Source organism: Salvelinus sp. IW2-2015, linkage group LG36 (genome assembly GCF_002910315.2).
Source record: "Salvelinus sp. IW2-2015 linkage group LG36, ASM291031v2, whole genome shotgun sequence".
NCBI classification, from domain to species: domain Eukaryota; kingdom Metazoa; phylum Chordata; class Actinopteri; order Salmoniformes; family Salmonidae; genus Salvelinus; species Salvelinus sp. IW2-2015.
In genome coordinates, this window is record NC_036875.1 from 2,894,318 (window position 1) to 2,906,320 (window position 12,003).

At 46.8% G+C, this 12,003-nt stretch overlaps 1 protein-coding gene across 5 annotated transcripts in view; it reads right to left on the minus strand.

Annotated features, from left to right (window-relative positions):
* upf3a (UPF3A regulator of nonsense mediated mRNA decay) overlaps window positions 1-12,003 on the minus strand; it is a 44,466-nt gene that overhangs the window by 19,022 nt on the left and 13,441 nt on the right. For all 5 annotated transcript variants that reach the window (XM_023981690.3, XM_023981692.3, XM_023981693.3 and 2 more), the window contains exons 2-4: window positions 11,841-11,947; window positions 10,994-11,100; window positions 9,608-9,706 (exon numbers count right to left, since the gene is read on the minus strand). In XM_023981690.3, coding sequence (XP_023837458.1) covers window positions 9,608-9,706; window positions 10,994-11,100; window positions 11,841-11,947 — 313 coding nt within the window. The remainder of the gene's footprint in view (window positions 1-9,607; window positions 9,707-10,993; window positions 11,101-11,840; window positions 11,948-12,003) is intronic.

A 12,003-nucleotide genomic window follows, 5' to 3' on the forward strand; every position in this document is an offset into this window, starting at 1 on the left:
CTCTCTCTAATTCTCTCTTTCTAGGAGGAACTGAGCCCTAGGACCATGCCTCAGGACTACCTGGCATGATGGCTCCTTGCTGTCCCCAGTCCACCTGGCCGTGCTGCTGCTCCAGTTTCAACTGTTCTGCCTGCGGCTATGGAACCCTGACCTGTTCACCGGACGTGCTACCTGTCCCAGACCTGCTGTTTTCAACTCTCTAGAGACAGTAGGAGTGGTAGAGATACTCTTAATGATCGGCTATGAAAAGCCAACTGACATTTACTCCTGAGGTGCTGACTTGNCGACAACTACTCTGATTATTATTATTTGACCATGCTGGTCATTTATGAACATTTGAACATCTTGGCCATGTTCTGTTATAATATCCACCCGGCACAGCCAGAAGAGGACTGCCCCCCCCCCATAGCCTGGTTCCTCTCTAGGTTTCATCCTAGGTTTTGGCCTTTCTAAGGAGTTTTTCCTAGCCACCGTGCTTCTACACCTGCATTGCTTGCTGTTTAGGTTTCAGGCTGGGTTTCTGTACAGTACTTTGAGATATCAGATGATGTAAGAAGGGCTATATAAATACATTTGATTTGATTTGATTTATGGAATAAAAGTGGGGCTTTTATTGCTCAATCTAGTTCATGCTGATAAAATAAAAAATCTGTAGGCCTAATGGACACATGCTCAAACTCGCAAACTTTTAATAGACTTAAAGGGGCAATCTGTAGTTGCTACATCCATTTTTGGACTTATAAATTATATATATATATATATATATATATATATATACACATCCAATGATTGTTGAAGAATATAACTTAGAAATGCATCATGAGCTTAGTTCAACTGTCACGCTCCATGATAACCCAACATATAAGCTTGTTTTTATCCAAGGTTTGTAAACATGGTAAATGTAAACAAACACTGTATAGCCTCATAACAAGGTTAAAACAATAATTTGATATCATGAGATATGGTTACATTTCTCCACGCCCATCCCTCAGCTTTTTACCAAAACAGAGGCGGGGCACCCCGTTTTGTTATTGTTTCATCTATGGATTTGGCCTTTAAACAGCTGAATACTATCAAAATATCAAAAAGTGTCACCACCAACAAAAAGGTAAACAATAGGCCTATAGCAAATGCCGCATATGGCATTCATTTTTCACATGTAAATAGCACGTTTCAGTAGTGCTCAAAGCATGCCATTCCAAGAGCAAAGCATTTATTTTTCAACTCGAATCAATGAGCCCAATCAGTCCTCCATGACAACAAAATCATAAACAACAGAGCACGGGTGGTTGATAAGTCCTTCGTTGAAATTACTGGAATTCTGATAGACTTTGGTTTTTAATGTAAATATATAATGTAATCGTATTATTATATGTAGTAGAAAGCGATGGATTAGAAGAAGCCTACACAACCAACCCATAAAGTACAATTTAGCATCCATTTATGGCCAGCTATGTAAACTTTAACATTGATTTATCATGCAATGATGTTGTTCAATTGGTAACATACATTTTTGTCTTCTTCTACTGCCTCTTGATGGGAAAGTAATCTAAAAGTAACTGCATGTAATCAGATTACGTTACTGAGTTTGGGTAATCCAAAAGTTAGGTTACCGATTACATTTTTGGACAGGTAACTTGTAACGGATTACATTTAGAAAGTAACCTACCCAACCCTGGCTATTAAGCATAAGCGCAATTTCCAACAAACTACAAAAATAAAATAAAAATCATACTTGGCATTACATGCCCCGGTAAGCATAAGCTTGAGGTCATGTTCATTTTGCAGGAGGGAAGTAGGCTACATGCAGCTATTTACATGTTTTACACAGAATAGGCCTACATTCTTGACATGTTCATACAAACTTTGTTGTCAGTATTACAAACATACAAACAGGCAGTCTAGCGATTTCGTGCTCTTAGCTGCTGAGTTACATGCAGCTATTTACTCTTGCCACTATACAGCAGCATACACTGAGTGTACAAAACATTAAGAACACCTTCCCCACCCAACCTACCACCATACCCTGTTCAAAGGCACTTAACTCTTTTGTCTTGCCAATTTAACCTCTGAAAGGCACACATACACAATCCATGTCTCAATTGTCTCAAGGCTTACAAATCCTTCTTTAATGTGTCTCCTCACCTTCCTCTGCACCACTGGATGACAAACTTTTTATAGTCCCGTACCCCTTCAAACATTCAACCTCCAGCTGCGTACTCCCTCTAGCACCACGGTCAGCGCACTCTCAAATGTTGTTTTTTGCCATCATTGTAATCCTGCCACACGCACACTATACAATACATTTATTAAACAGAAGAATGAGTGTGAGTTTTTGTCACAACCCAGCTCGTGGGAAGTGACAAAGAGCTCTTATATGACCAGGGCACAAATAATAATAAAAAAATGATCAATAATTTTGCTCTTTATTTAGCCATCTTACATATAAAACCATTTTGTTCATTCAAAATTGTGAATAACTCACCATAGGTTAATGAGAAGGGTGTGCTTGAAAGGATCCACACAACTCTGCAATGTTGGGTTGTATTGGAGAGAGTCTCAGTCTTAAATCATTTTCCACACACAGTCTGTGCCTGTATTTAGTTTTCATGCTAGTGATGGCCGAGAATCAGCTCTCACATAGATACGTGGTCGCAAAGGGCATCAGTGTCTTAACAGCGCGATATGCCAAGGCAAGAAAGAGTGCAGCCCTATCCAGAAATCTGGCTGTGGCTTCTGATTAAATGCAATTTTCACAGAACCGCTTGTTGCAATTTCGATGAGGCTCTCTTGTTCAGATATCGGTAAGTGGATTGGAGGCAGGCCATAAAAGGGATAACGAATCCAGTTGTTTGTGTCGTCCGTTTCGGGAAAGTACCTGCATAATATCGCACCCAGCTCACTCAGGTACTTCGCTAWATCACATTTGACATTGGCCGTAAGCTTGAGTTCATTTGTACACAAAAAAAATTATACAATGATGGAAAGACCTGTGTTTTAACGCAGACAGAAAAAGAGCTCCAACTTCTTAATCATAGCCTCAATTTTGTCCCGCACATTGAATATAGTTTGCCGGAGAGTCTCTGTAATCCTAGATTCAGATCATTCAGGCGAGAAAAAACATCAGGCGAGAAACTCGTCATCATGCATGTGGTCAGACAAGTGAGCTGCCCAGTGACACGAGCCTACCAGACGAGCTAAATTACTTCTATGCTCGCTTCGAGGCAAGTAACACTGAAACATGTATGAGAGCATCAGCTGTTCCCGGACGACTGTGTGTTCACGCTCTCTGCAGCCGATGTGAGTAAGACCTTAAAACAGGTCAACATTCACAAGGCCGCGGGGCCAGACAGAATASCAGGACATGTAATACTCGCCCACTGTCAGACTCTTTTATCAGTCCGGATACACGTTTGGCTGCCCAGAGGTGGAACGCAGCAAGACACAGACACGTAGTCTAATTAGTCTAATTGAATGTTATTTATTCATCATCATTGCAAACGTTGGCTAAGCTGCGCAGGAGGCAGACAAGTAGTGTATTTTTGTCAGGAACTACGGTATGGCAGCAACTACAAAGATTAGCCTACATCATCACACAAAACTGATTGTTTTTGCACCAAAGTGTAGGGACTACGTCCTGCTTGCGCAACTGCAATATCTGTTAAAACAGAAAGATAGAGAAGGGTTGTAGCCTTCATAATATACAGTATATGTTTTGGAATGTTTGTTCAAATCGCAACAGGATTTTTATTTCAGCTGTTCAGAAGTATAAGGCAGCGACATAGGCTACATCATCATGGTTCTGTCATGGTTTCACCTGTCACCAGAGGGAGGCAGAGACTGTCCTAGAGACATTAATGACACTCAGGTGTGTCCTATTTACTCATTAAGATTTCCCTGTTAAAAGAGGTGTGTTTTCTGTTGTTCTTTGCTGAAGCTTGAATTGTGTGCCGTCTGCATTGTCTCCTGAGTGAGTTTTCCCAGTGTTACTGTGATCCTTCCATTAYCATTTCTCAGTAAAGTATTATGTTTATCCTTAACCACTGATTCCTCGTCTGGTCTCTTCTCTGCACCTGGGTTCAACCTCACCATGTCACAGCAAGCTTCAGCCAATAACATGGACCCAGCAGAGATCACCCAGATCAAGAATGTTGTAACCCACCAAGGAGCACTGCTGGGGCGGTAGCAAGAACAACTCTTCCAGATATCAGAAACCCTCCGGGCACTTACCGACTCCCTCAAACCACAGTCCAACACAGGAGGAGCCAATGCCCAAGTCTCATCACAGTGCTACAGGTGTCGGCGTAGTTCCTTCAGGGAAACTGCACCGGGAACCCAAGATCCCAGCCCCCTGAGCGGTATGACGGCCACCCGGGAGGATGCAAGGGGTTCCTCACCTCCTCGTTCCACACCGATTGGGCCATGAACGCCTACATAATCTCTCTACTCTCGGGCAAGGCCCTGACGTGGGCAACGGCGGTGTGGGAACAGCAGCCACCATTCTGCAGCTCCATATTAGCCTTCACTGCGACGAGTCTTCGACCACCCAGTCGGCTGTTCAACATCCGTCAAGGGGCCAGAACAGTGGCTGACTTCGCCATTGAGTTCCGGATCCTCGCCGCCGAGAGTGGGTGGAATACGGAGGCACTGGTACCGCTTTCCACCAGGGGGGTTGTCTAACGCCATCAAGGATCAACTGGCCTCTCGGGAACTGGGAGAGGACCTCGAKTCCCTGATAACGCTGGCAATCAGGATCGACAATCAGGATCGACAATCGCCTCTGAGAATGTGTGAGACAGCACTTTTTTGACACCACCCCAGTATCCCGGTTTCCTGAGCACCCCAAGCCCCCAAACCCAGCATTGAGGAGCCCATGCAGCTGGGGCACACACGTCTGAGCCCACAGGAGGGCGACAGACACATGCACGAAAGCTGCTGCCTCTACTGCGGAGGTCTCAGCCATCTCTGTGCTACATACCCAGAGCAGACGGGAAACGCCAGGGCTCGCCAGTACAAGGGGAGACCCTGACGAGCTGTGCAGTTACCTCCCGGCTACCCAGTCACCGYCTGTCACTACCTGCCACCCTCCACTGGGACAACCGTCAGCACCAGATTCAAGCCTTCGTGGACTCCGGGCCGCAGATAATTGCATTGATCAAGACTTCGCCAGAGAATTACAAATCCCCTCTGTGAAATGTCCCATCCCTCTGCAGATTCAAACCCTCGACGGATGCCCCATTGGCTCCGGCCAGGTGGAATATCAAACCAAGCCCATTCTACTGCAGGTTGGGGTGAATCACTCAGACTCTTAGTTTTCTTTTGATCACRGCTCCCGAGAACCCCCTTATCCTAGGGTACCCCTGGCTAGCGCTACATAATCCACTACTCTTCTGTTCCACGGGACACATACTAGACTGGGGTAAGAACTGCCCCACCTAGAGCCTCACCGCGTCCCCCTGCATCCAGTGAAGACCAAGATTTCTCTGCTTTCCCACCCGAATACTTCAACCTCCAGGAGGCCTTCAGTAAGAGGCAAGTAACCACCCTCCCCCCTCATCGTCCATACGACTGCGCCGTATAACTCCTACCTGGCTCCACCCCTCCCTGGGGCAGTCTTTACTCCCTCTCAATCCCTGAAGCTGCAGTCATGGACAATTACAACCGGGAGTTGGTGGAGGCAGGTTTCATTGGCTCCTCAACACCCAATTCTTCCCCAAACTGGACATCTCAACGCTTACATTCTGGTGAGAATCGGGGAGGGAGATGAATGGAAAACTGTCTTTAATACCCCTAGTGGCCACTGAGTATTTAGTCATGCCATTCGGATTATCGAACTCACCGGCAGTCTTCCAAGCATTGGTCAATGACACTCATAGGGATATGTTGAATCGGTTCCTCTTTGTTTACCTCGATGACATCCTGATCTTCTCCAAGACCCTTCCGGAACACATCCTGCAGTTCCTGCTAGTCCTGAGACGCTCCTGCAGAGTTAACAATACATCAAGCTTGAGAAGTGTGAGTTCTATCTCTCTCTTTCCTGGGCCACATTATTTCTACCGCCGGCATCCAAATGGACCCTGTTAAGGTGAGGGCGGTCACTGACTGGCCCCATCTCGCCTCACTCTAACAAGTCTAATGGTTCCTCGGGTTTGCCAATTTTTACAGGCGTTTTAAATGGAACTTTGGAGCGGTGGCAGCGCCTCTCACGGCCCTAACCCGCAAGTCCCAGACCTGTTTTGTCTGGACCCCTGAGGCTGACAGGGCATTCATGGAGCTCAAGGGACGTTTCACCTCCGGACCCATCCTCGTTCATCTTGATCCTACTCATCCCTTTGTGATAGAGGTGGACGCCTCGGACACCGGAGCAGTGGCATGCATTCACAGCGGAACGAGGGGTACAAGAGAATACACCYATGTCCCTTTCTTTCCAAGCGGTTCTCGCCAGCGGAACGCAACTACGATGTAGGCAACCGGGAGCTCTTGGCAGTTAAGTGGGTCCTTGAGGGGTGGAGACACTGCTTGGAGGGGCACCTCATCCTTCATGATCTGGACATTCCATAATAACTTGGTCTGCATTCAAGAAGCCAAGAGGTTRAACGTTTGCCAGGCTAGGAGGAAGAACTTCACTCTAGCCTATAGCCCAGGATCCAAGAATCAGAAAACAGATGCCCTGTCCCGCCAACATRACGTCTCTAATTAGGGACTCTGAGCCCATCATCCCCGGCTCCCRCATTGTGGCTCCCGTGTTATGGAGTATAGAGACCACGGCACAACAAGCCCAGACATTAGAACCTGACCACGGCGGGGATTCCACTAACAGACTTTATGTTCCTCAATCAGCCTGTTTTCAAGTGCTACAATGGGGACACTCCTCTAAATTAACTGGGCATCTAGGGGTTAATCGGACACTGGAGTTCCTGAGGCGGAAATTCTGGTGGCCCAACATGATTAAGGATGTGAGATCCTTTGTTGCGGCCTGTTTCACTTGTGCCCAAAGCAAGTCCTCACGACAGCAACCGGCTGGGTTGCTCCAACCTCTGCCCATCCCCAGCCGGCCCTGGTCCCACCTGTCCGTAGACTATCACAGGGTTACCTCCATCCCAAGGGCTCACCACTATCCTGGTGGTCATTGATCGGTTCTCCAAAGCAGCCCATTTCATTGCCTTACCCAAGTTGCCCTCGGCGAAGGAGACCGCTGATCTCCTGATTACCCATGTCTTTTTCGACTACAACGATTTCCCAGGYCATTGTCTCAGATTGAGGGCCCCAGTTCGTCGCACGGTATTGGAAAGCCTTCTGCTACCTGTTTGGGGGCGTTGGTGAGTCTCTCCTCGGGGTTCCACCCACAGTCGAATGGGCAAACGGAGCGGGCCAACCAGGAGCTGGAGAAGTTCCTCCGCTGTTTCGTCTTCACCGAGGCCAGCAACTGGAGCAAGTTCCTCGTCTGGGCGGAGTATGCTCACAACACAGTACCGAGCTGGACTGTTGTCGTTCGTAGCGGTTTAGGTTTGCCCCCCCCATTTCCTGAACAAGAGCCCGAAGCGGGGGTGCCATCAGGCGAGGCATTCATTCGACGATGTCGCCGCACCTGGATCAGAGCGCGATCCTCATAGCTCATCTGCCCAACACCAACACCAGGAAAACTGGCACCGAAGGCCTCTTCGGCTCCTCCAACCGGGTCAACGGGTGTGGCTGTCCACCCATGATCTTCCCATTAGGGTGCACTCGTGGAGGCTCGCTCTACGCTACATAGGACCATTCAAGATCCTGAGTCGCTTCAAACCGGTCACCTATCGCCCCCAGCTTCCCAGGTCTATGAGGGTCTGTCCATCCTTCCATGTCTCCCGTCTCAAGCTGGTAAGGAACAGTCCCTTCTCTCCCCCCACACCTGCCCCTCCGCCCCCTYGACTTATCGATGGTCCCCGGCCTACACTGTCCGGTATCTGTTTGAGGCTCATCGGGTCCGAGGCACGCTGCAGTACCTTGTGGATTGGGAGGGCTACGGCCCGAGAAGCGGCGTGGGTGCCTGCCCYGGACATCCTGGATCCGGGACTTGTTCTGTACTTCAACCAACTCCCTGGTGGTTGCCCTGGCTCCGCGGCTGGAGCCGCTTCTAGAAGGGTTCCACTTGTCACCAGAGGGTGGCAGAAACTGTCCTAGAGACATTAACGACACTCAGGTGTGTCCAATTTACTCATTAAGATTTCCCTGTTAAAAGAGGTGTGTGTTCTGTTGTTCTTTGCTGAAGCTTGAATTGTGTTCCATGTGTGTTTGTCTCCTGAGTGAGTTTTCGAGACTTAGTGTTTGTTGTTTTCCCAGTGTTACTGTGATCCTTCCGTTACTGTTTCTCAGTAAAGTTTTGTGTTTATCCTTAACCACTGATTCCTCGTCTGGTCTCTTCTCTGCACCGGAGTCCAACCTCACCATGTCACAGGTTCAGAAGGTGAGTAAAGAGCAAGACGTAAAGGAAGGAGGAGTGTGAGAGCAGCAGCTATGTTAGAAAAACGAATTTGTGCGTAAAATATCACATGCGCAGAACGTGATCTGGATCCTTAGCTTTGAGAAAGAGATTTCCGGATGGGCGGGGCGTGGGCGAAAACTCTGTATCCATATCCACGGCCTGTATTTTATATTTGTGTTATTCAGCAGATGCTGAATCAATGCATGAAGTACAATGAGGGGTCTGAAAACACATATGGGGTTATATCCTTCCTGTTTGGCCCTGTCCGGGGGTATCATCGGATGGGGCCACAGTGTCTCCTGACCCCTCCTGTCTCAGCCTCCAGTATTTATGCTGCATTAGTTTGTGTCGGGGGGCTAGGGTCAGTTTGTTATATCTGGAGTACTTCTGTCTTATCCGGTGTCCTGTGTGAATTTAAGTATGCCCTCTCTAATTCTCTCTTTCTTTCTCTCTCTCGGAGGACCTGTGCCCTAGACCTACCTCAGGACGACCTGACATGATGACTCCTTGCTGTCCCCAGTCCACCTGGCCATGCTGCTGCCCCAGTTTCAACTGTTCTGCCTGCGGCTATGGAACCCTGACCTGTTCACCGGACGTGCTACCTGTCCCAGACCTGCTGTTTTCAACTCTCTAGAGACCACAGGAGCGGTAGAGATACTCTTAATGATTCGCTATAAAGCTAACTGACATTTACTTCTGAGTGCTGACTTGCTGCACCCTCGACAACTACTGTGATTATGATTATTTGACCATGCTGGTCATTTATGAACATTGAACATCTTGCCACGTTCTGTATAATCTCCACCCGGCACAGCCAGAAGAGGACTGGCACCCCTCATAGCCTGGTTCCTCTCTAGGTTTCATCCTAGTTTGCCTTTCTAGGAGTTTTTCCTAGCCACCGTGCTTCTACACCTGCATTGCTTGCTGTTTGGGGTTTTAGGCTGAGTTTCTGTACAGCACTTTGAGATATCAGCTGATGTACGAAGGGCTATATAAATAAATTTGATATACTATACATTTAAAAGGAAGCTTGGGTGCCAGTCTCTCTGTCTGTCCCAACGTGTTTTGACAATGAATGCAGAAACAATCAGGTATCCAAGCTGTATGTCTGGATAGTTTCTGATTAGAGACAAGTCCAGCACCTACCTTCTTCAATACTTCCAGCTTTGGAATCTTTCTTTTTGACCTTCTTCTTGGAGACTTTCTGAAAGGGGGCAAACTCTACCACAGCTGGGTACTCCTGTCCTGAGCAAATATTGACAGAGACAGATAATCATTAGACAACACCTGACACACAGATCAAACCATTACCATGGCACCTGTGGCTGTAGAAGGATAATCCTCTTGTCTCATGAAAGATTAGAGCCCACACACCTACAGAGAGAGAGAGAGACATCATTGTTTGTCACCATAAACAAAATCCCATGGAGCATCACAACAAAACACTGAACACTGACCGTTGGGGATGTTAAAACACATAGCCTAACATATTTATTGAATTATATACTGAACAAAAATATCAACGCAACATGCAAAGTGTCCCATGTTTTATGAGCTGAAAAAAAAAGATTCCATAGACAAAAAGCGTATTTCTCTCAAATGTTTTGCAAAAATGTGTTTACATCTCTGTTTGTGAGCATTTCTCCTTTGCCAAGATAATACATCCACCTGACAGGTGTGGCATATCAAGAAGCTGATTAAACAGCATGATCATTACACAGGTGCACCTTATGCTTGAGACAATAAAATGTGCAGTTGTGTCACACGTCTCAAGTTTTGATGGAGCGTGAAATTGGTATGCTGACTGAAGAAATGTCCACCAGAGCTGTTGCCAGAGAATTGAATGTTCATTTCTCTACTATAAACGTCACCAGCCACCCAGACAACTGATGAACCTGTGGGTTTGCACAACCGAAGAATTTCTGCACAAACTGTCAGAAACCGTCTAAAGGAAGCTCATCTGAATGCTCGTCGTCGTCACCAGGGTCTTGACCTGACTGCAGTCTGGCTTCATCACCGACTTCAGTGGGCAAATGCTCACCTTCGATGGCCACTGGCACACTGGAGATGTGTGCTCTTCACGGATATATCATGGTTTCAACTGTACCGGGCAGATGGCGTCATGTGGACGAGTGGTTTGCTGATGTCAATGTTGTGATCAGAGTACCCCATGGTAGCGGTGGGGTTATGGTATGGGCAGGCATAAGCTACGGACAACGAACACAATTTTATCAATGGCAATTTGAATGCGCAATTTGAATGCAATTTGAATACACTGGAAGCTGTTGAAATTGTTGCATGCAGCGTTTATTTTTGTTCAGTGTATATACAGCAAAACATTGCTAAGCACTAACACATTGGTAACAAGGACAATTTAGGAGAGGTTTCCAGGACACAGATAAAGCCTAGTCCTGTAYTAAAAAGCAAGCCCAATAGAGAATCTACATCAAAAAATGTATTTTAGTCCAGGAATAGACTGGTGTGTCTGGGAAACTGCCCCTATGTATTATAGGTCTACGTGAAAAACGGTACCTTTGTTATCAATGAAAACATAGCCATCAAAGCGGTCTCTGAAGAGCAGRATGTCTTCGGAGTTTCTGAAGTTAATGTAAACTCTGGAGAACAGGTGTGGATAGAGGCTGCGGGAAATGAGCAGGTTATCTTAGAAACCCATTCCAGAGTGCGGGCATAATAGAGTGCGGGCATAATAGGGTGACTCCATAGACATGATGATGAYATTCTCTTCTCCAGTCCCTGCTTTTAGGTGGTAGCCTAATAATCAGATGGCTGTGCTAGCGTCCTTTCTTTGTTTTGGCCAGATAATTTTGAATTTATCCACTCAAGCTGAATAGGTTTCAAAAGCAGAGGTTAGGTGAAGTCAATTGTTTGATAGGTGGGGAATGTCAATATCACGGTGTTGGCATCACACGAAAAAGCATGAATCTGAGAAAAACAAGGATCTGTGCTGTCAATCTGGCATTTCGGGCAAATGCCAGATGGGCTGGTCCATTTTAGCCTAGTGGGCCCGTCTAACTTGGGCCCGTCTAACCCGTCTAACTTTTTGATAATTCGCCGGTTAATGACAGGCCTCAAGGGGGAAAAAATGGGCCGGTGTATTTTATATTTATTATGGATCCCCATTGCCAAGGCAGCAGCTACTCAAAGCCAGTGACATGTCGTTAGTAAAGGTTGAAAAAAGGAGCCTAGACAGCTGCCCTGGGGATTTCCTGATTCTACCTGGAGAGGCTTCCATTAAAGAACACCCTCTATGCGGGGGCCTCGAGGAAAGAAATGGGCCGGTGTGGGGTCCCAATCTGCCCCTGGTAGGCACTCTATCCCAACACATGGTGTCATTGCATTAAACGTTCTAAATATTCACCTTTGATCAGCAGGGAAAAACTCRAAGTAGTCATAGGATGGAAGAGGACTGAGCTGTTCTTCCAGCTGGTCCTTGGACAGGTTGGGTGGAAGTCGCCTTATTACTACCTGGAACCGAGAAGGACATAAATGCACAAACACAGAATAGTGGGTTGAAATTACAC